The sequence below is a fragment of the Acipenser ruthenus genome, chromosome 5 (assembly GCF_902713425.1).
Source record: "Acipenser ruthenus chromosome 5, fAciRut3.2 maternal haplotype, whole genome shotgun sequence".
In the NCBI taxonomy this organism is placed as follows: Eukaryota; Metazoa; Chordata; class Actinopteri; order Acipenseriformes; family Acipenseridae; genus Acipenser; species Acipenser ruthenus.
This window is the reverse complement of record NC_081193.1, coordinates 84,076,054-84,103,912: the sequence shown is the minus strand read 5'-3', so window position 1 is coordinate 84,103,912 and position 27,859 is coordinate 84,076,054. Positions and strand designations below refer to the sequence as shown.

The following is a 27,859-nucleotide window of genomic DNA, read 5'->3' as shown; positions in this document are numbered from 1 at the left end:
GTCAGTAATGGAAGAGGCTGGTTGGTGAATGGTTATGAGAGAATTGTACTATCCAGGTGAATCTACCAAGGAAGAGCAAGTATAACATGACTACCTAAAAGTCATTTGGGCCACTTAGCAAGTCACAATAACGTGCAGAGGTCTGCTTCTTGCAAACGGTGGTGGTTTTCTGCAAATGTTGCAATTCCAGGAACACTCCGGAGACAGGCCTGATGCAGCCACTGCATTAGGGGACACTGTCCGGCTCCTTGTGAAGTCACTGACATACTTCTGTTTACTTAGATGTTGAATAGCTGCACACAGCCGTCACACAGCTTCGGTCCAGTGGATCTCATGAACACATAGATTACATTGCACACTGGAGGATTTTTTTTTTTATTTGACTTGTATTTTCTAATGGCCAGTCAGTGTAGGATTGCTGCAAGGCTTCCCATCACATTGATCTGAACCTGTGTCAGTCCACTCTCCAGCGTTCCAAAAGCTCTACAGCATTGTGTCCAAATCATGGCATTTTAATTAAGAAGTAGATTGGGGATATGAAGTCTTATTTTTGAGAATTAGCCAGTTAGCCAGAATTGACCCATGGCACTGGGGTTGGAACCCTACTCTTCTTCAAAAGAATGTATTTTGTTAAAACAAGCACACCTGCCAAAAATTATTATTATTATTATTATTATTATTTATTTCTTAGCAGACGCCCTTATCCAGGGCGACTTACAATCGTAAGCAAATACATTTCAAGTGTTACAATACAAGTAATACAATAAGAGCAAGAAATACAATAACTTAAAATGTTTGATAACCATTTTTTTTACACTAATAGGAACATGACTGCACTAAAATATGCATGCATTGAAAATGTAGTATCATGGCTCTCGTCACATCGTAAGCGCTTAAGTCATTCACTCAAAATAAAGATACTGTCCCTTTAATAGAAGAAGACGTATGCTGTTTTAAACGGTCAGGTGGGTGTGTCACATGCCAACCAGTCCCTGACGCGCATGCGTATTCCCAAGTCCAGCCTACTAAACACGTGGAGTACCGGAAGTGCTGATTTGTGTTAACGTGTTTGACATTTAGTACCGTTACATTTTCTAATAAGCGTAATGAATTCCGTTTTAGTTGATGCTCTTTTATTGCAGTGCCACGACCCATGCGCTCTGGTCGAGATTTTAAGCTGGGATTCAAAATGTGACAGTATACCAGAAAGAGAGACGGTGGACGCTTTGCATTTTGCTATCAAAAAAGTAAAGAGCCTGCAGCAGCAGCAGATGTTCGAAGTAGGGGACAAAGCAGATGATAACCTCACAGTAAAGTGGATACCTTTTCGTAAGAAGCTGGAGGATATCGTTTGCAGTCGATGTTTGCCGCTGCTGAGTAAACTTTGTTATACAGAAGAGCAGAACAATGGTGCTCTTAGTAGAAATGCGGGTCTGATGCGCGCTCTCTGTGATTTAATCAGCTGCTGTGCCGAACTGTGTGGGAATGACCTAACTGAAAAACTCGCCGCTGTCGCTGTGCCTGTGCTCCTGTCATCCGGCGATAACGAGAGTCTGGAAGCGACAAGCCACTTTGATGTAGACACGGCTATTGAGGTCATAGCCTGTGCAGTACCATTCCTGCGTCCCGAGCAGATTCATGTGGTGGACAAGGTGCAAAGCGCAGCTGTCACTTGCATAAAGACAGGCAAGGACGCAGTCGTGTCAAAGGTTGTGGTAAAGCTACTGTTTTCTCTGTTAAATAATAATCATCTGAAGAAGTCAAGTGTAATCCGGATCTGGGAGAGCTTGAACGCGTGGCAGGCAGTAGATAACAGCCCAGGAGCCACAACACGCATTTTGCTTTGTTTGACTGCACTTTCTGACTACCTGCTTCCCAGCGCAGACACAGATGCAACAGAAACCATTGACCTGCGTGTTTCCGAAGGTTTCTGGGAGTTGGTGCAGAAAGGGTTGACGCATCGGGATAACGTGTCGCGAAAAAGGGCTTTGTATTTGCTGAAGAGATCTGTAGCGGTTTCAGAGGAGATGAAAAGTGCCTTCCAAAGTTGCCAATCCACTGATAATGGTAAGTATGGAAATTAACTCGTGACAATACGTTAAGTGGAACTGTAGCATATAGTCAAACACACACACCTCCTGTGATAAAAAGAGTTATTGCACTACACGTTACAAGTTATTCCGTTATTATTATTATTTATTTCTTAGCAGACGCCCTCATCCAGGGCGACTATAATTGTTACAAGATATCACATTATTTTTACATATAATTACCCATTTATACAGTTGGGTTTTTACTGGAGTAATCTAGGTAAAGTACCTTGCTCAAGGGTACAGCAGCAGTGTCCCCCACCTGGGATTGAAGCCACGACCCTCTGGTCAAGAGTCCAGAGCCCTAACCACTACTCCACACTGCTGCATCTTCTCTATTCTTGAACATGCCACTTAGAGTGGGTAATGCCGCTCAGTCACTGGCACCCATAGAAAACCATATTGCTACATAGTTTTGAACACAGGACATTTTAGTAGTAATGCCAAGTCCCCATACTGCTGTACTATGGTTTTGTACTTCACAAAAAATAGGGTGGCTATATGGCTCCATGTTCACCGGTACAGTTTGGGACAGTTCGGGCTGTGCAACTCGCATCCCAATGCATTCTAGTACCTTTTACCTGTCTAAGGTACCTTTACCTTGTCTCTTTTTTTATTAAGCAGTAGGACTACACTTGCCAGAATGCATTGCGATTTGAGCTAAAAAGCGTGAACTGTCCCAAACTGTCAACATGGAGTCAAATGGTCACCCTACCAAAAATACTACATTCCACTCCATGCCTGTGTAGCAGATATACTGTAACATGTATTGCATGCTGTTGTGAATGTAAGCTTGACATTGGAATACTACATTTTGCAGTTTTCTTGTCTGGTAAGTGGTGTCAGTAGTTTGCAGTGGAGTAGAGCTCAAGTGCAATCTGTATATTTCCCCCTCAGCTGTCAGCCTGTTCTGGTGGTCCCCAGAGAGGAATCGTCTGATTGTGGACTTTTGGGAAGATTACATGCTGATAATGGAGACCTTGGATGAAACCCAAGTAAGGTGCACACAAAGGAAAACATATAAACAATAAACTAACACTTGTCATGTACTGTGTGCCATATCAGTGTGGCTCTTTTAAAGCACGGGATAACTTTTTCTGCCTGGTTCCATTGTTATAGCACTGGCTGTTCAAAGTTCATGTACAGTACATTTCTCAATCTCTCTTTGTAAATTCCAGATTCATCTTGTGATGCCTGTTTTGCACAAGATAAACAAACTAATTGAGGCAACTGTTTCAGAAAGCCAAGGTAATTGTTTTTCTCTCTAGATATTAATTATTACACACATTAATACACATTTTTTTATCACAAATATCGGGTTTGGTTTGTTAAACAATTAAGTGCAAGAAAATATGCATACTGGCCCAAAGGATCTACTGCGTTGAAGGACAAGCTGGTTACACTATCATTCCCCTTGTGAAATCATTTGCTGTGATTGGTGCTGAATAATTGCACACAAGTCTGATATAGCTTATACAGCTCTAGTGGATCGCATGACAGCTTTGCAAACTATTGCAAGTCAGTGTATTTGTATTCATGTTACTGTTTTCTTGTATGCCTTTTTCTGAATACATTTTGAACTAAGCAATGGCAATGAATCCTGTTCTCACAAGCATATTTTAAATCTAATTTAGACTGCCCACTCTTCCATATCTCCTGGCTCATCTGTGTGTACAGAAGGATGTTTGATAGTGAAAATAAAGCAGTGATGAAGGAAGGTGTCTTGCATCTTTTGAGTCTTCACGTGATGAAATATCCTGTGTTTTCACAAGGGTTTGCTGAGGTAGGCTTGTATGTGTTTTTCAGTTAATGCCCGTCACAGTTTAGATGACAGAATAGTTTTGTTAGAAAGAGTAACCCGTGACCTCATGTGTTGCAGTTCATTGTCGGCCCATTCGTGGATATTCTTTCTGAAAGCACACTGTTTAACAGGTAAGCAATGGACACATGTGTTGCAGTTGTTCCTTTTCAAATAACATTTACCAAATCGAATTTGAAATATCTCCAAACGTTTTAAGGAAATAAGATTCCTCTTGCACAGCAGTTTGATCCATCCCAGTTTTTAATCTAAGCCAGTTATCTACTCAATGCTACACCTGATCGTAAAAACCTGTTTTAAACAAAAATGTATTAAATTTAATTCTGATAAACTAGAACTTCTGTCTTTACAAGGTCTGCTGACCAAGAGATTGGGAGCTGCCCTGAAATCAGTGTGAAGCTGCAAAAGTTTTTAGTAACATTTACCTCCAGTTTGCCAGAAGAAAACAAAGGTAAGGTGATCCTAAGGTTTATATTTCTGAAAGGAGGGGAAAGTCCTGAGCAGGGAAAAAGAAACAAATCTAAAAATGTTTATGTATTTCCTGAAACAATTCTGTGTGTGCTGTTCTTTTAAAAATCATTATTTCCATTTTCTAGGGAGGTTTTTGCTGCAGATGGTTCAAAACCTGGCCAATAGGCATTGGTGTGCTGTGCCTATTCTTTTCATCTCTCAAGCACTGGCACAGGTTAAGGGATGCAGAGCCTTTGGGGTGGAAGGCCTACACGCTCTTAGGTAAGTCACAAATCTCTGTTTAATTCAGGTTCCTTTTGAAATGTTTAAATAAGATGGAGCTGGCTGGCTGTATGTAGTTAAGTCACTTCGTAAAGTCACACTTGCAGGAAGGATTCCATCCTATTGTTTTTTTCAACTGACTTTGTAATTTCAGTTTATTTTGTTTGTGTAGTGCCTTTCATACCACAGTGGGTGCGTTAAGTAACTGAGCGAGAGTTTTTCCGTTCACTCGGATCACTGATGAAATCTGCCTGTAGCTGTGAACTGCTCAGGAGTAGCGGAACTGAGCATGCTGTTAAGTGGGTTCTTTCACTGAGCTCCTCTGAGTGTCTCACTTACTTAAAAATCACAAGAAAACAATTGAAAAATCTGCCAAATCTCCCTTTTTTTGAGGATGTTCAGACTTGTTCTCTCTTTTCAGAGAAGTTTTGCGTTCCACTATGATCACACATCAAGTCCTGATGAGGGGAGCAGCCCAGTGTTACCTTCTCCAGACCGCTTTGAACTTGACACATGTGGTATGAGCATTTCAAAAAAGAAATGTAACCCTTCTAAAAGCAGGTTGAAAGCTGTGAAGTGTGTGTGTGTGTGTGTGTGTGTGTGTGTGTGTGTGTGTTTGCAGTTCGCTCCTGTTTCTTTATCCGCTAGTAACACAGTATTTTTCTTTTCAGCAAATGGTAACCCTTGAAGATGTTGCAAACTTCATACAGCATTTTAAAACAGACGAGTCTTTAAGTAGAGGAACATTACTCTGGACTCAGGTAAACACATCATCAGAAATCCATTCGTAGCATCACAGTATGGGTGTTAATAGACTGTTAAGTTATCGATGTTATTAATTCTGCATATTTGAAATTGTAGTCTTTCTTCTTGTTGACATAGCTGTTAGTTGGTTATTGAAAGTGTTGTTAAAGTTGAAACATTTAAGCCAAGTGTTTTACCCATTATTCTGAGCTGTGTGTTTTTTCCTCAGCTTTGTGATTGGCTGCATGTCAATGACAGTGTTTTCAAACCTATGGAAGGTGTATCTGTGTCTCAGCCAGGCAGGCCTGCAGTGAGTGTGTACGTACAGCACCTTGTGGAGGCGTACATGAAGGTGCCTGCGGGAGAAGGTAAGGGAATATGCAGGTTGAATGTTTTCAATACCCCTGTATTCATTCTGTGCAATTCCAGAACAAATTTAAGAGCCTGCATCACGCCTATATAAGTTATACAAAACCCTGTAGGATATATTGGTCCTTGTTTGCTGTTTCCCTGATCACTTGAAATAACTTTTGAGTCAGTAGAAGAAACTATTATTCTCACTTGAGAGTTTCCCCGAGCTAACTTTACTGCTCAGGTTGCTAGGATACGGTCTGCCAGGCATCACATGCAGCAATGTCACCTGGGATGAATAAATTCAACGGTCTATCAGTTTTGATTTTTGTATTTTAGACAAATAAGATTGAAGCAGTAACCCTATATGCTTTTGATTTAGGAAACAGCTGCTTTATGCCAGATTGGTTTGAAGCTGAGCTTGTTGCTAAAATGGTTCTTTTGGCTTCTGATGTGGAGGAGATACAGGGGCTGGAGAGGTATGCCATGCTTTCTGACTTCTTCTAGACTGACTTTTACAGGAGGTGCAACATGCAGTATTCTACCATAGTTACATTTGCAATTGTATACTGTATACCATTACTCATAGTATTGTATCCTGTATTCTATCTGTGTGATAGGAGATTTTGCTTTTTAGAGGACCAGCAACTGATTGTGGTCAAGTCGATAAATGTTTTGGGAAATGGCTTTAAAGACTATCATTTACTTTTACCTTACTCTGTGGGTACACTTTTAGTTTTTGGTCATACAGGTCAGTTTCTAACTTCATAATGCATATTCAGACCGACTTGTGAAGTCCATGTTACATCCGTATTCCTGTAACTGGGAAACACGTTTATATAATTGCTATCGACATACCTTGCTGGTACAGTAGTACTGTAAATGTTCAAGGTTACACTGAGGCAGTGTTAGGTTAACTCATTCTGTCTTACAGTGAAACACATAAACCGAAGCAGAAAGGACTGGAGCAGCTTTTGTACCCTCTTCTTGACGCTCTGCGGAGGCTCAGCACTAATGTCTACCTGCCTGTCCTGAAGACTGACAAGAGCCTGCAGCTTCTCTTCAAACTGCTACACATCTCATACACTACAAGCAGCCCCAAGAGCCATGGTCAGTGGGTTATTTAGAACATGTTAGTAGGAGGTATAAAGGCTAAGCATTCATCTTAAATTTAAAAAGATACACCACTGCCCTGTACGCGTTACAAATGCTCTTAGATCTGCACATACACTTAAATTTCATTATTTGTTTTTATATTTAGATACTGTCTTAACTACTTTGCAAGATTGCATACTTTCCACCACTGATGAGGTTCTGGAATATATTCTTCGGAGGCTCACCAGTGAGTTGTGTTTGGTAAGTGGCAAAGTCATTTGTTTGCAATGTATGTGCTCAGCTTTTTGACAAAGGCTAAAATCTGTGGTATCGTACATTACCCAGGTAGAGCATTTATATGTTTATTTATATATATACTGATGCACAAAAGAAACACAACACTCGGGTCTAATGGATTTAATCAAATATTTTAAACATAGATATCAAACAAAATCACAGAAAATATGAACAAAAATACAGATCAAAGAAGTATGAAACCTACTACAAAGTTAGCATCAGGTTTGACCTCCCTGAGCATTAACACAATCCTGGAAAGGTTGACGCGTAGACCTCTGCCTTCCAGGACGTGGCCTGTCCCTGACAGAGCCAGTTTCCTGGTTTCTCTGGACTAGTCTACTGATTGTTAAAGCAGAACATCTCATTCTCTGGGCAACTTCTCTCACAGACAGGCCGCCTTCAGTCATGCCGATGGCAACCAGGTGAACTTCATTACTCAAGCGGGGCACGGTCATATCTTTTGCTGTTTTTATTTAATTAAAATCATGTATTTTGTTATCCCAAGGAAAAGTACTATTCAAACAATCAACAAACCTATCGGCTCGCTATTTAAAATGTAAATAACATTATGTATGTGCTCAATGAGCTATTGAGATTTAGACTGTTTCGTTTTCATTGTGCATCAGTATAGATACACATGTATATGTTTATTTATATGTGTGTGTGTGTGTGTGTATATATATATATATATATATATATATATATATATATATATATATATATATATAATATGTAATATGTATTACACATGCAGTTGGGATGTGATGAACTGTAAATTATACATATTGATTTTAATGCGTTTGTCATAGTAATATTTCTTCATGGTGACCTCGCTGGAAACCCAGGTGGGATGTTTTTTGACAGCCCTGGAGCGTCCCTGGCTCTTCATACTTTTTAAAAGGTAAAGGGCAGACCCTCAGAACTGTAGACCCCAGTGTGACTCACAGAACCGTGTGCTCCTCCCAGCTTTCAGACCTGGGCCGCTGCTGTTTGTATATCTCAGTCTTGCGCGAGCTGGTGAAGCTGTACTCCGTGGTGGGCTGGAGAAGGGGATCCCGCTTCTGGAGTTTCATTAAATCATTAACAAAGAACTCTCTTTTGAACCTCCAAGCAAACCACACTGAGCAGGTAGGGCCGTTGGAATTTCACACATACACATGTGAAGCAATGTTCAGATTTTATAAATCACTATGAATATAAAAAGTCTGCATGTTTGTTGAAAGGTAAACTGAAAATCAGTGTCGTTTGAAACCCTTCAATCCCTACTGCCGACAGGGATAATAATTATGAAATGAATGAAGAGGTTTAAGGATCACGCAAGTGTTTTCCCTCAAGTGATTGTATAGGTTTTTATTTTGTTCTTTTAAAAAAAGACATTTGCAAAACAGGTTTAGGAGTTATAGGGTGGTCTACAACAATTTCATTTTAACTCGCAAGACATTGTTTTATATTCTTCAGGACCCACAGCTAGTGACACAAATTCAGAAAGTCGTCAGCATGTCCTCTTTGGCCTGGGTGTGTGAGGTCGCCAGTCATAACACAGACCTTCAGATTGTCTCGACTGATGCTGTCAAAGCACTAATAAACTACATCTCATCTGCAAAGCTAAACCAAACATTAATGAAGCCTGCAGCCTGCGAAGAGAGTCAGGGGTGAGTCCAGTAACCATATCCGCTGTGAAGCTACTTCAGCTCAAGGCTCTCAATATACAGTATGAGGTTCAGAGGAGTCCATCCTTGTTAAGCAGCATTTATTTTCATGTCCTTTTGCAGTCCACAAGATGGCGCTACATTACAAGGCTGGGGCAGAGTGGCAGCACAGTGTGTGCACGATCAGTGGGCCTGTTTGCATTTTGTATTGAACAAATTTGCCAAACTCCTGCCTTCATCTTCAGACATCCAGGCAAACGGAGATCTTCAGAATTCCATGCCTGCTGTTTCCTGCCCCTCTATGACTCTGCAGTGTGCAGTGGAAGCCCTGGCTATCTTACCCTCTGACCAGGTCCTGCCTGTGTTGTCTTGCATGAAGATACTTGTTCCAAAGGTGGGTCCAGAGAAAAATCTGATTTGTTTAAAAAAAAAAAAAACATTCAAGTGCTGGTTTTGATTCCTGTTTTAACTGTATATTGATTCCTTCTGCTTTGTCTTGCAGATTTGGCGTTCAGACGCATCACTGTGTGTTGAATCTATGAACCTGGCTTGGAAAGTTGTCAAAGACCTTAACAGCAATCCACAGGACTTTTGGACAACCCTTGAAGCCTTCATCCAATTTGTCTTTGATGCCAACCTCCTTCGTATCACTGTTGAAGATGGATGCCTTATTACTACAAAAGTGAAGGAGGTAAAATTGAATCTTTTTGTCTGGATTTTGAAAGCTGATCACATGCTATTCTTTTACAATGTGTTTTAGTGTAATTATGTGCATGAGTGCTCAACTTAAACCAATCTGGCTTCAACAGAGCTCTTAGACACATGTGTGGTACACCAGAGTGTAACCATTAACCCTGCCCCCTGTGGATGTAAGAAATACAACATTGGTTCCTTTGTGGTATTTCTTACGGATGTATTTCTGGCATCCACTTCCAGGGGGATAGGTGAATGGTCACACTATGGAGTACCAGATGTACTTGAGACATGCTGGGGGCGCTATTGAAGTCACAGGGGTGCTTTTCAATCCGCAGGTTGGGAAGACTGAAACAGAAAATCATATACAAAGCAAATCCAAACAAGAAGACGAAGAATACATCATTCAGCATGTTCTATTTCACAACGGTATCTCCTTTTGAGACACATTCAAAGAGCATTTCCCATCGATTTTGTTTTACAGATGGCTTCAAAATTAATCGACATGTCTCACACAAAGACAGGAGTCTTTAACACACTGATGAAACACTGCTGTCAGACGTGGATGCCCTCTGTTTGTGATGTAGACGGTCCTGTAGATGATTCGTTCACAAGCGCTCTAAATCATATCGAGCTTTTCGCCGAGGCTTGTGTTTATGGACCTGTTTTCAGGAGAGACCAACGGTACTGCAAAATGTTTTATAAGAGCCAATTGCTGCTTGACAAAAGTACAGCAGTAGCTTAATACTCAGTTCAATACTATGTAAACAACGTACTTATGTTTAATTTCAATGGAGTTTTAACAACCAATAACATGAAAATCTAAATGCATTTGGTTAACTAACTGCTATCATTACTATTTCACTGACATGTTGAACTGTTGGAAGTTCTTCATATTTGTTTAAAGAAAATGTCTCACCTATATATTTTTATTTATTTATTTATTTATTTATTTATTTTCTCATTCAGGTTAATTCAAGATGTGCATGCTTTCATCCAGCAGCTTGGAGAAGACTGTGCTGCAAATTTAGCCATAACAAGGTTGGATATCTAGATTTTCTGTATATTTAGGTAATGCAACAGTTAACTCCATAGGAAGGATACATATTCTATGTACTTCTTGCATGTATGTATTTATGGTAATGTGTGTTACATATCCTACATATGCATCTCTTAACCCATTAATTGCCATTTTCCTCATTTGAAGACTTATTTTTTGGAGCATTTTTAACTGTCATCTACCTGTTATTTAAAATGTCCCTTTAATTATATAGTTATAACTTAATCTAATTTTGTTTAAATGTAATGTATCAAATTACATAAATGCAGCTTGTGTTCAGATTTTTTCAAAGAAAGATTAGTTTGATACTTAATGGGTTAATTACACAGAAAAGAACAGAAAATAGGAGCCACTTTTTTTTTTACATAGAGAATTGTGAGGGTCTGGAACCAACCCCCCAGTAATGTTGTTGAAGCTGACACCCTGGGATCCTTCAAGAAGCTGCTTGATGAGATTCTGGGATCAATAAGCTACTAACAACCAAACAAGCAAGATGGGCTGAATGACCTCCTTGTTTGTAAACTTTCTTATATTCTTAATATTGCAAACACTTTAATGTAGCAAGCTATATACTTCATTTTTTTTTTAACATTTAGCAGTCGCCAATTGATTTTAACCTGTTTTTCTCACAATTTGAAATATCCAGTTGTATTTTTTTAGGCTCAGCTCACCGCTACCACCCCTGCGCTGACTTGGGAGTGGCAAAGACGAACACACGCTGTCCTCCGAAGCGTGTACCGTCAGCTGACCACTTCTTTTCACTCTGCAGGCCCGCCATGCAGCCAACCCAGAGCTACAGCGTCGGAGGACAACGCAGCTCTGGGCAGCTTACAGGCAAGCCCGCAGGCGCCGGGCATCTACATGGGTCGCTGGTGCGCAGTGAGCCGAGGACACCCTGGCCGACCTAACACTCAACCCCGGGCGGCGCTCGGCCAATTGTGTGCCACCCCCTGGGAACTCCCGTCCACGGTCATCAGTGGAATAGCCTGGACTCGAACCGTCGACCTCCAGTCTATAATGCGCATCCTGCACTCCATGCGGAGCGCCTTTTACCAGATGTGCCACTCGGGAGCTACTTTATTTCACTTTGTTTTTAATATATGTATTAGTTTGTCAGATTGCTTGTATTTGAACTATATGAGGCTGTGTGGTCCAGTGGTTAAAGAAACTGGCTTGTAAGCAAGAGGTCCCCAGTTCAAATCCCACCTCAGCCACTGACTCATTGTGTGACCCTGAGCAAGTCACTTAACCTCCTTGTGCTCCGTCTTTCGGGTGAGACGCACTTGTAAGTGACTCTGCAGCTGATGCATAGTTCTCACTCCCTAGTCTCTGTAAGTCGCCTTGGATAAAGGTGTCTGCTAAATAAACAAATAATAATAATAATAATAATAATAATGTATTCCAGTGATAACAGAGATGACCAGTATCCACGGGTCTGTGCCATTAACTTCTTGTGCCACTTGGATCCGTTAAACCAGCTGCATAAAGCATTCATGGAACAGCTTGCTCTCAGACTGCTTAAAAAGGTACTTATAAAAAAAAAACCAGAAAGCTTAATATTTTATGATTTCCAGTAATATTAAGGTAGAATGGAGTTTTATGTAGTGTTGAACTATATAAAACTAACACTAAAGAGACTCGCACTGTTAGAGATAATTGTTTTTGTGGTTTACCCTTCTTTTAATGGTTTAAACAATGACAGTATTTAAATCCCATTATCTTTACACAACTCCCATATACAGAGCAGTAGACATAGCATCTACAGCATCTTTTTTTGTTCTATAAGAAGGTAAACCTAAATAAATGCAATCTGAGTGGACTGTGTACTGTACTGTGTTCTATTTCTCCCCTAGGATGAAGAGGTGGCCAAATCTAAAGTGCGATACTATACAAACTCTCTTCAACACAGAGTCAAGAACAGACTGTGGCAAACGCTCCTTGTTCTTCTTCCAAAACTCGAAGAGGTGGAGTGTGCAAATGACCTTATTGCATTATTATATAATCCACTTATAGATGTTTGTAAATAAGACGTTGCAGTGAGTCAATAGCGTAACAGCAAGTGACAGTCCAAGGAATGACCTGAAGGTTTTGTAATTGTACTGAATTATTTTTCTCTTCAGACGTTTGTTGTGGGAATCCTTGACAAGGTGTACCAGGCTGGGTTCTGTAACAATCAGGCTTCTGTGAAATACCTGATCGAGTGGTTTCTCATGCTGACTCTCTACTGCTACCCCGAGCAGCTTCACACTTTCTGGGACTGCTTCCGTTACGTACGTAGTCACTTTTTTTGTTGTTGTATTGATTAGATATAGGAGGCTGTGTGGACCAGTGGTTAAAGAAAAGGGCTTGTAATCTGGAGGTCCCCGGTTCAAATCCCACCTCAGCCAGTGACTCATTGTGTGACCCTGAGCAAGTCACTTAACCTCCTTGTGCTCCGTCTTTCGGGTGAGACGTAATTGTAAGTGGCTCTGCAGCTGATGCATAGTTCACACACCCTAGTCTCTGTAAGTCGCCTTGGTTAAAGGCGTCTGCTAAATAAACAAATATTAATAAATAGATGTGATTTAATAAACAGTTAAAGGTTTCTTGAATAGATCGAAATGTGAAACACTCTTTATCTAAATTACCCAATATTAGAAACTGAACAAATACACAAGGCCCCTTGGCAGCCTGTGCAGTAAAGTATTGACATTCAATTACTGATGCTTTTAAGACTTGGCATGAGAAATAGATAAAGCAAAATATGTTTTGTGCCCAGCTCCCTTACTTCAGCTACATGAGAAATAGCTCACAGGCAAGTGTGTGTGTGTTTATTTATTTGTTCATGTTTTATCCTGTAGATTGACCATATTTCTCTTTTTAAACGCAGGATCAAGAGAAATCTAAAACCAGCATCTGCACATTTCTTTCTGTTTTAACGCACTTTGATATCCTTCTTGAGAATGTCATTGACAAGGTATGACATTCACATCTTTGAAAGTAGTCAAGGGCTTATGTATATCATTGACTATAATAAAGAACATTTTGACTTGCTGTCATGATGAGAATATAATCCTTACAGACATTTGCCTTTTTAGTAATGCAGATGTTTCCAATGTTACTCTGCACCAGTTTGATGCCTATGTTTGATTCTGTAGAGGACACACCTGAAGAAGGCTCTGGATGTCATTCTGCTCTGGTGTTTCAATCACAATTTCGCGGTTCGGCTGTACGCCTTGTTGGCCCTGAAAAAGGTCTGGAATGTGTGCAGATCAGCCTGCTCTGAAGATGTGGAGTTTAAAGTTCTGGCACCAGTTATTGAGGCTTGTCTGCAGCAAGTGGAATACATGCAGGGCTCTGGGTTTGTATTTAATCGCTTTATTTTTTAGGATATATTTAACCTGTGAATACTACATTGAAAGGCCTTGCTTGCTTGTTTGTTTGTTTGTTTGTTTGTTTGTTTGTTTGTTTGTTTGTTTTGTTAATAATCATTTTATATATATACAGCTATGGCCAAACGTTTTGCATCGCCCTGTAGAATTAACTAATTTTGCATCATTAAGTCGAATGAAACCTGCTGAATAATGTTACATTAGCATATTGAATTACATACTGCTTTGTAGTTTTCCATATACTTAACGAAAAACTGACAAATTGAAAAATGCAACATTTTGGCTTCCAGCAGACTTTTGCGATATCATTTTCTAGTTTCTTTGATTACATGATGTTAAATCAGTATCTAAATTACTGTATTCCTTCGAATTTAAGATGCAGTTTTTGAACCATCTTTTGCTTCTCCAAAATAACCTACTGTTTATATTCAAGTACAGTAGTGATGCGTGTATTAAAATCACTAACAAAAGACATGACTAACAGAGTACACAAACAGCAATGTGACTGACTGCCGAGAAAAGACGAACCAAAACGTTACTGCCCGATCTCGAATCATCCATGACATACAGGCAGCCATTTTCAATGAAGCGTCATTAGCTTCCAGGGGAATTCCAAGAGAAGCTTTTACAGTTTCAGCGTTTCTAACAAAGAGTACCAGCTTGAACAGGTCGGAAATGCTGATCAGACCCCCGTAAGTTCACAAATTAGGAGAAAAACAGGTGTGAGTAATCACGACTGGAAATGAGAAGCAGCACATAACTAATGCTCTGTGTGACAGCAGATGGCTGCAAACTTCCTCCATATGTGTAATTGAGGTATCTTTGTAAATGCATATTTATTTTACACTTTATTTTTTCCACAAATTGAGAGTGTGAAATTTGGGCTGCATCTTAAATTCAGAGGAATACAGTAAGTTCATATAGTTTTCTATTTTTTATTTATTTTTTATTATGTCTCAGTCCTAAAATTCTAGGTGATGCAAAACTTTTGGCCATAGCGGTATATATAATGAAGAAAAGTAATTGATAAACTGAAAACTCACTATTTTAATAATTAGCTTCAATGCCGCCTTCAGGTAGCATGGTAGAAATACCTTGGTAGACTGATTATATATATTTTATGTATTTATCATTATAGAAATGCTATGAAGAATTGGCAGAGAATTCAAGAACATTTCTTTTTTGGGACATTTCATCCACTTAAGGACTACAGTATAGAGGTAAGTTTTTAAAGAGCAACTGGCTTTAAATTATTTTTTATTAAACTTTCCTTAGCACCTCTTGACGTTGTCGATTTATTTTGATTTCTGTTGGTCCAACACTGTATGTTTAACAACTGAGATCTAGCTGTAAAGAAGATGATTACCTCAGTAACAACCCAGCAACATTAAAATGACATTTAAACTATTAACTTGTTTTCCAGCTAAAATAATAACACGTCACTTTTACAGCGATATTCTGTTATAAATTTTAATGTCTGCTCAGTTTTTAAAATATGTATTATTTGTTGTGATTCCTCATGTGTAAAGTAAATATAATTCAAAATCATCGGTGCCAAATCAGATCGGATGTCACAAATACTTGATCGGAGATTCAGCCCAAAAAAACTCGACCTTTTGATTGTTTGTAAAAATCAATGAACAGATGGTTAAACTAGTGATTACAGAGAGGTTGTTTTTTTTAAGAGAACTCTGGATTGTTTCTCAATAAGGTTCCAATAATCCCGTTTTAAAAAGAACGCTGGTACGTTGTCTGCATCTCTCTTGACCAGAGTCCCACGCAGAAAGTACAGTACTGTTTTGACAGAAATCACTGCGATGCACAAGACACTTGCCTGCCATTCTTTCCTATTGTTTTCACACTGTACCCCTCTAAATCTTATACCAATCTTTATTAATGAGGTATCATTTGAAAGCAGGTACGATAATTAGCCGTAATCAAGATGTGCTGGTATTTCTAATGCTATAGAGAGAAACATGTAGTGTAATTGCATCTGGTATTTTGCTACAGATTTTTGTACTGGCAGGTTGCATCAGGTCAAGATATGCTAGTCCCTTCCACCATTATTATTTCTGCTGGAAACGTTGTTCACCTGCTTGAAATAATATCTTGCTGTTCAATTCCAGTCGATATTCTACACCTTTCCCAGCCTGTCGGATCTTGCGGACGATGAATGGATTCCATTGTGGAAGTTTTCAGAACTAGTGGAATTTCCCACTAATTCATCAGTTTCATTGAATAATCCTCGGAAAGAGCTTGGCGACCTGGAAACAGGAGATTGGGTTCAGCAGGACAAAGGTACACCTTGCTTGGTGACATTGAGAGCAGGTGGTGATTGGTTAAATAAGTACACTGCCAGAAATGAATACAAGTTCTCTAGATTCTTTTCTTAATGGAAAAACATGAAGAATTGTGGAGGGGGAAACGTACAGGGGTGGGAGTGTTCCGTCCTGTAGACGGTTTTCCGTCTTAAAAATATTTTGGGCACTGTGAAAAATGAGTGTGTGTTTGGAGTGTGTACTATAGCAATGGTGGACGTTGGCGAGCCAAGAGCTGATTTCGTAAACAAAAATGAAAAGTTGTTTTCAGCTTCTTTGCAATTTACCGTGAAAACTATGCATTTTATTTTCCTTACAGCATTTTACACTGTAAAGTCATACTTTTATCAGAGCCGTGCATTTGGTTACTGTGGCAACGGGGTCAAATAAATACCGACTTCATGATTGGTGTTTGACTTACACTTGTACTAGTCTGTACATTGACCTAGCGAGTCAGTGGCATATATGATGTTACAATTTACAATTTACTAAGTTTTAAAACTTCATAATTATTTCTACTTAGTATTAGAAATGTAAAGATAAACACAAAAACTTTGTCATTTAAGGTTTGCCTGCCATGTATATGATTTATTGATTTAAAGGCAGCAAAATATTAAAAAGTAACATGCAATTTCCATAGTATGTCAACATAATTTTAAAAGGTTTACAAAACTTGAAAATGTCGCTGAATTTGTCACACAAGGTTGTTTTAAAAAAATCTTTTTTTGTCTGCTTTATATGTTTTTTTGCAGCCAACACATTTATAGAACATTGATGCATTTTTAAAGATTATTTCAATAGCAACTCGAGTTTCAATGTTTGAATGCCGTTTGACCTTTGACGTAGCGCAAATACTTCCAAGGTTAGCTCAAAGATATTCTATTTAATAGAATAGAAATAAAAGAATATCTTTGGTTAGCTGTACCTGAGAAAATGCAGTGAAAACAAGCAGCCATATTTAGCTGGAAACGAGGTATTCTCAGCACAGTAATAAGCTTTTAGTTTTGGTTTGAAGGCAGCAGGACCATAGCCTGTGTTTTTTGGGTTTTATTTTTTGTATTTGCTTGACAGACGCCCTTATGCACGCAACTTAGAGTTTTTTTTAGTTTCTGTTTGCACTTTGTTTTGTAAAATGAAACAGTTTGTGCAATTGTTGTGCACAGTGTGTTTGTTTGTTTCTGTAAGTTGTATATGCATATTTGCTTTATATTTGTAGTGTATGACTACATGCAACGTGTTAAAATATAAAGTGCTAAAAATATTCGCCTTGCTTCACTCGGCACCACACCTGTTCCGTCTTGGCTACTTTGCTCTGCTCCCATCCCTGAATGTAACATAATACATAGGTACGTGTTTTGTGTATTTGATTCAATAAACTTGTAACACCCAAGTGTAAAGCTAAACTGTATACCCCCAGTGGTAGAATGGCTCTCGGTTTGAAGTTATGAAAGTTTAAATAAATTTGCTTTCTTTTAGCATTTCTAAATTCTTCTTCCTATATGTAAAGAGACAATTGGCTTGGTCATAGGATCTGTGGCTGCCCACTGACTGTTGCTGGGACTTTCTGCGTTGTAGGACTACATTATAAAGCTGGAGAGAACACACAGGGTTAATATCACTGAGAGGTTGTTTGTATCCTGACACAGGGGAGTGTGAGAATGATGCCCAGTGGATAGACGTGCAGAAGAAGATAATCCCCTGGAAGAACAGCATCCCTGATCAGGACCTGGAGCTCCTGTACCAGGAACGAGCTGCCAGGCTGGGGAAGTTCAGCAACGCTCTCATTGTAGTGGCTTCACTGATCGACAAACCAACTAACCTGGGAGGTAGGATCAAATACAAACACAAATAGGGCAGCAGTGTGGAGTAGTGGTTAGGGCTCTGGACTCTTGACCGGAGGGTTGTGGGTTCAATCCCAGGTGGGGGACACTGCTGCTGTACCCTTGAGCAAGGTACTTTACCTAGATTGTTCCATTAAAAAACCAAATGTATAAATGGGTAATTATATGTAAAAATAATGTGATATCTTGTAACAATTGTAAGTCACCCTGGATAAGGGTGTCTGCTAAGAAATAAATAATAATAATAACACTATGTAACACAATTTTTGTTCCTGGGTAGTAAGTGTTATTTCCTAATTGCTTATGCCTCAAAAGTATAGAAAATGGCTATTATTCCCCACAAACTTTGCTTTTGTGACCAGGACAGTGATATTTTGAAATTTACCTATTTCCAATGAGAAAACAGGCGAATTTGTGTCTCTTTGTTCACATAGTCAGAAAAAAACAACACATGAATCCAAATTAACATGTATTTATACTAAAGTAATACAAAAATGACTACAAAAGATTTAGAAGTGAGTAGTTTTTCGAGATTTACGATTATACTGTAAATCACTTTCACGAATCAGCCCCTAAATGTAGTCTCCCATCATGTTCTCGTTATACTGTCCTTGGTAGCGGCGTTCAAAGTCCAGTATATCCTGGTGGAAGCGCTTGCCTTGCTCCTCCCATGTTCTCCTTGAATTTATCAAGATGAGCATCAAGGATATGGACTTTGAGGGACATCCTACAGCCCATTGTGCCGTAGTTCTTCACCAGATTCTCAACCAGCTCCACATAGTTTTCGGCCTTGTGATTGCCCAGGAAGCCCCGAACTACTGCGACAAAGCTGTTCCAAGCCGCTTTCTTCTTACTAGTGAGCTTCTTGGGGAATTCATTGCACTCCAGGATCTTCTTTATCTGTGGTCCGACGAAGACACCGGCTTTGACCTTTTCCTCAGACAGCTTAGGGGAGAAGTCTTGAAGGTACTTGAAGGCTGCCGACTCCTTATCTAGAGCTCTGACAAATTGTTTCATAAGGCCCAATTTGATGTGCAGTGGTGGCATCAGCACCTTCCGGGGGTCCACCAGTGGCTCCCACTTGACGTTGTTCCTCCCCACAGAGAACTCGTCCGTTGTGGCCAGTCCCGCTGTGCTAGTGCGCCTTGGTGTCCCTGCTGTCCCAAAGGCAAAGATAGCAGGGAAACTTGGTAAAACCGCCTTGGAGACCCATCAGGAATGCCACCATTTTGAAGTCTCCTATGACCTTGATGCCATCTCAGAAAAATGCAGATATGTATCCACTTAGGCAGCTGGAACTAAACTGAACTGGTGTGCTTAAGGCCCCTGTATTTATACTACTATTTATATTACTGGAAAGTTCTAGAAAGTTCTAGAAGTTACTCCAAGTTTACTCAGCACTGAATCTATCTGGAATGTTCTGGAAAATAGGTAAATTTCAAAATATCACTGTCCTGGTCACAAAAGCAAAGTTTGTGGGGAATAATAGCCATTTTCTATACTTTTGAGGCATAAGCAATTAGGAAATAACACTTCATACCCAGGAACCCAAAAAAAAAAAAAAAAATTGTTACACGGTGTAATAATACTAATAATATTGGAAAAGTAGCCATGCCCAGACTAAATGTTCTCTTTCTTTCGAATACAGTTTAAAAAAAATCCTGGTGTGATTTGAGATCAAAAGCGCCTAATATATTATTCACAGTGAATTATTGAAGGGCCCTTGGACAATACTGTCAGCATGGCCTAACTGTGAATTACTGAATTGGGAAATTACAAGGGACCACTGTGTAAAACATTTGCCTATTTGTTTCCCCTCGCTTTATGTGCACTCTATGTGAAGGGAATGGGTAAATATATGTTTGCAAAAACGATGCTCTGTGTTTAAATGTTTACAATTGCTTAGCAGCAGAGTCACTGTAACCTGTCTTGTTTTATATATAATATATATACGTGTGTATGTGTTATTGGTTGCTAGCGACGTCGAGAGTGGCAGATAAGGTGAAAAGGGGTTATATTGTCGTGCTTTATCTGCACAAACGCACTTCCATTGATAAGAAAGTGTTCTCAGAATGAACCTGCAGTTGAACCAGCTAGGAGATGTTTTTGGGAACAATAGCGAGTGCCTCTGGATTATTATAGAACAGATTTATATTTATGAACAGATGCTGTGAGAATGTAAAATGGCAGGGAAAACAAGTGTAAAATAAAGACATTGAGAGTTTCTTTTAGTGTTACTACCGTAGTTATGAATTTGATTTATAGCATTCTTTGATTAGGTTGTTCCTTATCACAGTGCAGTGGGAAACAGAACCCAATGAATCCTGTTTGAAGTGCAAGAATAACTTTTATTGTGTAATTTATCATCAGGTTTATGTCGAACATGTGAAATCTTCGGGGCTTCTGCTTTGGTTGTCAGTGGCCTGCATTATATAAATGATAAGCAGTTCCAGTCTCTCAGTGTTTCGTCTGAACATTGGCTTCCCCTTGTGGAGGTGAGTGCTACAGCCGTTGTGCCTGCAGTTTGTACCAGTAATTAAATGTGGTAGGTGTCTTACTCACCTGACCTCTTCACACCAACGCTGAGACACTTTAAAACCCAATAGGACACCACCTGTATGTATAGCGTTTTTAAGTGAATTGGTGGTTAGAAATCCTGGCCTGTGATTGGTTCAAACCTCATTATCGGAACTATTGCCCTGACATCCTTACACCACCGGGCAATAGTCTCTGTCTGTCATGTGATTGGTTTACATCACTGTCAGTCCCGCCCCTTTCCCCTGCACAACAATGGCTGAACACCGATTCTGTGATTTAGCAGAAAATGAATTACAAAACATACTTCAAAAGAAAGATGCTCTATAAACTAAAATGGTGGTTAAAACGTTACTGTCACTGTTTTCTGACTCGACGATGTAAACAAGTATGATGGCCGGGATTTAAACTGGATTATGCAGCAGTCAGCAAGCGACACGGAGAGCTGGACACCAAAAAAACTTTTATAGCTACTGTACATTTTCTTTTACTTATTTGTTATTTTATTTATTATGCTGTATCAGCTATATTTAAACAAAATATATGTCAATATTTATTTACTTATGCTGTATCAGCTGTATTTAAACAAAATATATGAAGTCGTATTTACTATCCAACCTTGCCTCACTTATTTTCTTGACTGATTCATATATTAAATATGTACTGCAGACTCAGCCATAGTGGAAAATGAAATGCCTCTCTGGAAGACTATTGTTACCTTCAGGGTGCCTGCGGCTTCGGGCATCATAGACCCCTGTCGGCAACCATAGTCTTCCCTCTGGTCAGTGTGTGCTTTTGTCTTCACAGGTAAAACCACCTCAGCTGATTAACTATCTACAGCAGAAGACAGCAGAAGGCTACACTATCGTAGGTGTGGAACAGACAGCTAAGAGCCAGAGTCTCACGGAGTACACCTTTCCTGAGAAAACCTTACTGTTGCTCGGGTGAGTGTTAGAGGCTTGTATTAATTAACCACTAAATCAAGAACTCCTGTACGGAAGCTCACATGAAGCACACTTTATGATCATCAGTGTGCATTATGTGAATGCTTCTTTTTTTGTTTGTTTAGTTATTCATACACAGTATTAGAGATTGGGTAAAATAGGACTGGAAGTTACAATTTTAATACAGTAAATTTATTTAGAAACAGATAGGTTTAGGTACACCTAATTGATTCCCCCTTTTCTAATTGACTGAGAAATGAAAAGCACCATATGAAGATGAAAATTAAAATAATTTAATTGATCAAAAGATATGCCTCCTGGGCCAGCTACCGTAAAAAACGTTGTACGAGTCAATTTTCTAGGCATAGGTGTGACATATGCGCTGGTGTGTCTAATATTAAACTACTGTACCAGTGCCACAATGGGATTACTACAGCCACGGTTATTATGACTCACACAAGCTTAACTGTCAACAACCAGATTATTTTTTCAGGATCTACGGCATTCAGGTCATGTTGCTAGGTAGAAACACAAAACCACTGTTCTAATTAAGTTTTAATTTGTTACTCTTGAATGTTAAACGTAAGCTTTAGACTTGACTGACCTCTTCTCGACCCAGACTCGTACGTGGAGATAAAAATAAAGGTGAAAGTTACCTATCTTCGGAATATGAAAACCTCACAGTTAACACAATAGCTCTGAATGTTCTTATTTCCACGCTCCCGAGCCATTGACTTGTCAACATTCAGATTGAACCCGCCCCTGGGATCCGTAGCAAACAGCTGTTGGTTAGAAAGCTGAGTAAACTTCTCAAGTCTTCAGTTCGTTGTAACTGCAATGCTATAATATTGCAGGTGTCTGTCTTTGAGACTGGATAAAGTAGGACAGTCGGACAAAAAACGAAAATGCTATACAACAGGTTTGAAATTGAGCGTTGTTGAATTTGCCGAAATGCACGACAATCACAATGCTAAAAAAAACAGTAAGTGACTGGAGACGAAACAAACACAAACTTAAGGCCTGAGATAGAAAACATTTTGTTTGAATAGAGTACTTCAATACATACTGTAACTTGTTCTACATGTCAGTGCAATGCAGTGGTGCACTTGTAAAGTATGAATGTATTTGTATAGCTGGAAATTTAATGCGATTGTACTGCACCTTATGCAACACTAAAATGTTTTGTTTACTGATTATTAGATGGTGCACTGTTTAATTTGTTTTTTTGCTTTAATTGATTAAAGCAGTGCTGTTTAATACTTTTCTTTTTAAATTTGAATTAATACAATGGATTTGTAAAAGCCAATGCAGCGGGAACTATTGTCCTAAGTATGGTTTGGAAAGAAATGTTCAGAAAAGCAAAGAAGATATGATCTTGAAGTGTTTGGTACTTGATAAGCTAAAATAAAATAGGTTAATACAGATGTGATGTGATATGTATAACTTGACTTTACACTCTGTTAATTATTCCCTTTTAAATCCATTCAAGTACCATTGGTCAGTGGTTTACACTGTTACTACTGGAATTTACAGTACTGCAGTAGTATTATAACTATTTTGATGTATTTCGACATTGCATTTAAATTTACTTGAACCAATTATTTAGAAATTTTGAAAAACAGAATAGTTTGTAGCAGTTTAAAAATGAAAAACAACACTGTAAAATGATTAATGGAATACAATGTTGCAAATAAGGGTTATTTTGAAACTAAAACTGTGTATCTTTCTCTGTTTATCGGTGTTGAGCATGGAAGAAAAAAAAAAATTGTAAAAAAAAAAAAAAAAAAGTATTTTAAACCCCAAAAAAGGTGTTTTCCTAAAATTGATTTGTACGATAATTCACGGGGCGGCTGCCTGGACTAGTGTAGTACAGAGAAGGCAAAAAGGAGGTGTTAGTGCGACAGTAACGGGCGAAGGAACCCGACTTTAGAGAAGTGGACTGCGGCCCAAACTTCTGAACAGACTGCGGTCTGGATAGAAAAGAGATCCCCCACTAGAGAGCCGTCCTCTGCGGAGGAGAGGGCTTGGTCTTGAAGGCTGCGGCCCCGGGGATCTGAAAACATGAGAAAAAACTCTGCTGCGACAGAGCCGTCTCGCGAGGCGAGAATAGGTCTTGCGGAGACCTGAAAGGATGTAATAGTAAAAGGAGTTCCCTGATGTGGTGCTGCCCTCGGATGAGGCGAGACTACGGTCTCCGAAGCCGGGAGCGGAGGAGCGTCCCACAGGGAACCTGTAAAGAACAAGAATAGGTAGGTTAGTTGGGACTCGAGCACTGAGAGATTAAAGCGGGCCACGTCCCGAAATGTTAAATATAGGATAGAGCCTCACTGCGATAAGGTAAGAAAAGCGCATGAGCTGCGAAAGGATAGTGTGGCCGGGGGTCCCCTTTGACTCATGCGGTGAGAACCTCCCTTAAATAAGGTTGAGGAAGCACAGCTTGCCTAAGGTCCGGGAAGTGCGGCTCACTTACCCCCCAAAGAATGGACCCCTGGCTCACCGCAGAACCTCACCATGAAACACAACAGAGCACGTGCCAATGCATTACATAAATCCGAGGATAAAAAGACATACAAGACAAACAGAGAGGGGTTAGAAGGGTTAGTGTTTAATGGTTTATGTGTTCACCTGCCGCTCAGTGGAGAGGAAAACAACCCCTTCTAAAAGGGGAAAAACCTCTGGTAGCCCCGGTGGTCAGGTAGCCCCTACTCTGGGCATGCTAACAATTTTCTGATGAGCCATGGCAATGTCGGTGGGAGATGGCGAATGTATGTATCCACTGCTGATGAAGTCCAGCGCCCCATACTCTTGATTAGGTGGACATTGATGTTCACGCAGGCTGCTGAGGTTGCTGCTCCTATCTACAATGATGAGCCGATCTGAAAAGGGAGCCAAGATCTGCTGTAGTGAGAAGCAATTAACAGTAGAGGACAGGATCTGCAGAACGGTGCAGAGATCTGAGGAAGTAAGTGATGGAGTGCTGTCAGAGTGTGCAGTGGCCTGCTGTAGAGAGCCGAGATCTTCTGAAGTGGTGATCTGTAGTAGTGAACGGAGGACTGCCGTAGAGAGCAGAGATCTGCTGTATGTGGAGGATATTGGTCTTTAAGTGTTAAGGCGGTTTAGCTGGAGCCAGGGATGGGGCTGGCTTTGGGCAGAGATGAAGAATGCGTAGATCTGAGCAAGAAGCCAGAAGATTGCAGTACTGAGGCTCAGGTTCGCAGTGCCTGTTGAAGCTGCCTGGTCGCCATGGCAACTTACCACTCCCAGTAGTCACTCGATGAGGTGTTGCCGTGGTAACTATGGTGTGTGAGGCACCGGTGGAAAAGAGTTGCAGTAAGGCAGTGTCGTTGGAGCATGTTAAATGACCTGTCGCAATCACGAGCTGCCGCTTGTCGAAATAGAGTTTGTAATGGGCTGGATAGGTCTTTAAAACGTTGGACATACCTGATGGAGGTCCATGACAGAATATTCTGGTGGAACGGTAAATTGTGCTGGCTCTGTGGGAGCGGTGCTGAGCGGGGGAGGGGCGCCTGGTTGCAGACGAGGAGTGAAGACGAATTCAGCGGGCAGTCTGTTTTTAACAACCCGTTCCTTTCTAATACAGCCATACTGCTGCAGAACACTGGACACAGCTTCGTGGTAGATATGAATAGAGCGAAGGCCAGGCAATCGCTGACGACGGGGATGTCAATGTCTTGTTGACGGAGCTGTAAAAGTTTTAACGGAGGTCCAGTCTGTTTAATGGAGACGCGAATAAAGTTAATGGAGCTACGCTTTGAACAGTGCTGTTGCTGGGCTGGATACTGGACAGAGCAGGAAAGACTAACGTTGGAGCTCCTGCAGCAAAATAGAGAAACTGAATGATAAGCATCACCTGAGTAAGTAGGAAAATAGTTGATAATATTTTAGCAGCGCTGTGCGGAGAAGTGACATGCAGAGAAAGGAGCGAGAGTTTAGATATTAGCGAAAATGTTAAGCTGAAGCATGAATGACAGGGTCTGAGCGTTTGCTACAAAACAAAAAACGCTAGACAGGGAAGGTGTGTGTTATTAGGGTTTAAATATATTATTTTTTAGCCCTGGCTTCAGTAAACATTGTGTCAAGCTTTTATTTTTAAGCTGCCTCCAAACCATTGATTCCATTTTTAATTGAATCCACTTAATTGTCTAAACATTTTCCATTTAACAGTTGGTTTGTGGAAACCTGTCTAGGCTTGCTTGTTCTTTTAATATATGTTTGCCATCTGCCGCATTGGCACACACCAGTGCAGCAGCTAATCAACAGGATAACAAATGCCACAGTAGACACTTAGCACCTGGGCCTGTATGGTGTTACTCCAGGGTGCAATTTGAATCAATATATTTTTAAAGGCAAATACACTAGTAATTATTTTTTTTAAATACAAATTCCACAACATTTTGTGATTTTTAAATATGGTTTGACACCATGATTGTACCAAAAAAAAACTCAGCTCATCCAATTTGGGTTAAAATAAAAAAATAAATAATATGTAGTCTTCCGAGGATCTGCGGGTAGTGGGTGGTACCTCAATTATAATATGCAGAGGTGCACTATATAGTATTTGCAGAGATCAAACAAAGTGATCTTGTTATAATTGTATTACTAATTGTTATGTATTTGGTGACCATAATTAATATGTTTGTTCAACTACAATCAAAAGGAAATTGAAAAATGACAACCACTAGCAAATTTAAGGGAGTATTTGCAACTAATATATAATTATCTGGATGGGGCTCTTCGCATGTATTGGTAATCAATACATAATGTGTGTGGGTGTGTATCGTTCATACAATCTTCAGTAAAAACAGAAATCCTCTGCCAACTGGTGTGTGTAATTATACAAAAAGTAAGGAGGCAAGCTCGACTTTGTTATACCGGAGTTCTGTAAAAGTAAAAGCTAACAACTATGGTATGAATCCGCAGACTAGACATTAAAAGCTGGTGAGATAGAAACATATGGTGGCAAGAACAAATTGTCTGCTACAGTGCATTGAATAAATGGCACATTTGATTGTAGGACCATTTAAAGCAAATATTATTTCAGCTTGGCTTTACTGCCAGGGCCAGAATGGAACAATTATCTTGAAAATGTACGTCCCCTATCATTTCCCCTCTATTATACATTGCTATAAAGAGTGGCAGATAGCCTAAGTCATATGTGGTTTGGAAGTGATTGAGCTGCTCAACAATCATTTGGGAGTGGTTTACAGTGTTTCCTGCACAACAGTTAACCACTGTTATTATTTGATATGATACTAAGCAAAACAAAGCAGATAAAGTACACAGATAGCGTGCTGTGCCTGAGATGTACATGATAAAACTGCAAGTCCTCATGTACATATGCTTTTTAAAAACATATAAAACATAGTAACAGACATTTCAGCTATCCATTTAATTAAGCTAATTTTGTGTTTTATACAGTAGATTTTTTTCCCCTCTAACTTAATTGTCTGTTGCACACCATAAAAAAACAATACATTAAAAAACAGTTAGTCAATTAAAAAGATGATAAATTGTTTTTTTATAGCAGAAACTGAATATTTTGGATTCTACATTTTAAAGTATATAGATTTTTTGAGAAGCTTGCTGTTTGTTGGTGGTGTACAGCATATGATATCATGATCAAGTCAGGAGTCATGGAAACAGATCTCTGTCTTCTATGTTCTGTCCATAAGTGGCAGTTGGTGTGGGTAAGTTAGTAAACCTGAAACAGTTGTTATTTCTGCAAATGAGAAATGCTCTTTTAAATATTTGAATAAATTAAAAAAAAAAAAAAAAAAAAAAAAAACATTTCAAAGTAGCTGCATCCTGTACATATCTGCAGTGAAGCTGTATACCCTTAGCATTTCAGAACCAGTGTTTGATCTTTCATTTCTGAAACTGCAACAGAACAGATTTTTGTTTTTCTTTCCCCAGTAATGAGCGTGAAGGGATCCCGGCGAACCTGCTGCAGCACCTGGCCGTGTGCGTGGAAATCCCTCAGCACGGCGTCACGCGATCTCTCAACGTGCACGTGAGCGGCGCTCTGCTCATCTGGGAGTACACGCACCAGCAAATGAACAGGCGCAGGAAAACCATGTGATCCACGCAGTCCTGTGCCAAAGACATGTTGACTTTTAATTGTTTTTATACTGAAACATTTAAATAAAGGATGCATTCTATTTTCCATATTTATCTGAAATAAACAATGTTGCAAGTTTTGTGTACAGGTGCTTCTCTCAATATCCGAACCCTTCTGTCTTTTATTGGGTATGTTTGCATTGCTTTTGTGTAGCTAGAGATGCTATTGCAACTGAACATAT

The 27,859-nt window shown here is 39.6% G+C and overlaps 1 protein-coding gene across 2 annotated transcripts; it reads left to right on the top strand.

Annotated features, from left to right (window-relative positions):
* Window positions 1–1,027: 1,027 nt before the first annotated feature.
* Window positions 1,028–27,763, top strand: tarbp1 (TAR (HIV-1) RNA binding protein 1). 2 transcript variants are annotated; one of them, XR_009328756.1, is made up of 31 exons: window positions 1,028–2,067; window positions 2,988–3,085; window positions 3,269–3,338; window positions 3,725–3,873; window positions 3,970–4,022; window positions 4,263–4,360; window positions 4,506–4,641; window positions 5,063–5,159; window positions 5,313–5,402; window positions 5,615–5,753; window positions 6,119–6,215; window positions 6,671–6,846; window positions 6,998–7,092; window positions 8,095–8,256; window positions 8,587–8,780; window positions 8,901–9,171; window positions 9,280–9,468; window positions 9,955–10,154; window positions 10,440–10,511; window positions 11,936–12,056; window positions 12,384–12,494; window positions 12,651–12,800; window positions 13,400–13,486; window positions 13,668–13,870; window positions 15,040–15,121; window positions 16,028–16,199; window positions 17,866–18,045; window positions 20,431–20,555; window positions 21,403–21,539; window positions 25,141–25,414; window positions 27,474–27,607. XR_009328756.1 is itself a non-coding variant. In XM_059024666.1 (30 exons), the coding sequence occupies exons 1-30, from the start codon at window positions 1,107–1,109 to the stop codon at window positions 27,637–27,639; spliced, it is 4,881 nt and encodes a 1,626-aa protein (XP_058880649.1). In that variant the 5' UTR covers window positions 1,029–1,106; the 3' UTR covers window positions 27,640–27,763. The 2 variants fall into 2 exon arrangements, 1 of the variants encoding a protein (XP_058880649.1); XM_059024666.1 differs by lacking the exon at window positions 25,141–25,414 and having other exon boundaries at window positions 1,029–2,067; window positions 27,474–27,763.
* The last annotated feature ends 96 nt before the right edge of the window (window positions 27,764–27,859 follow it).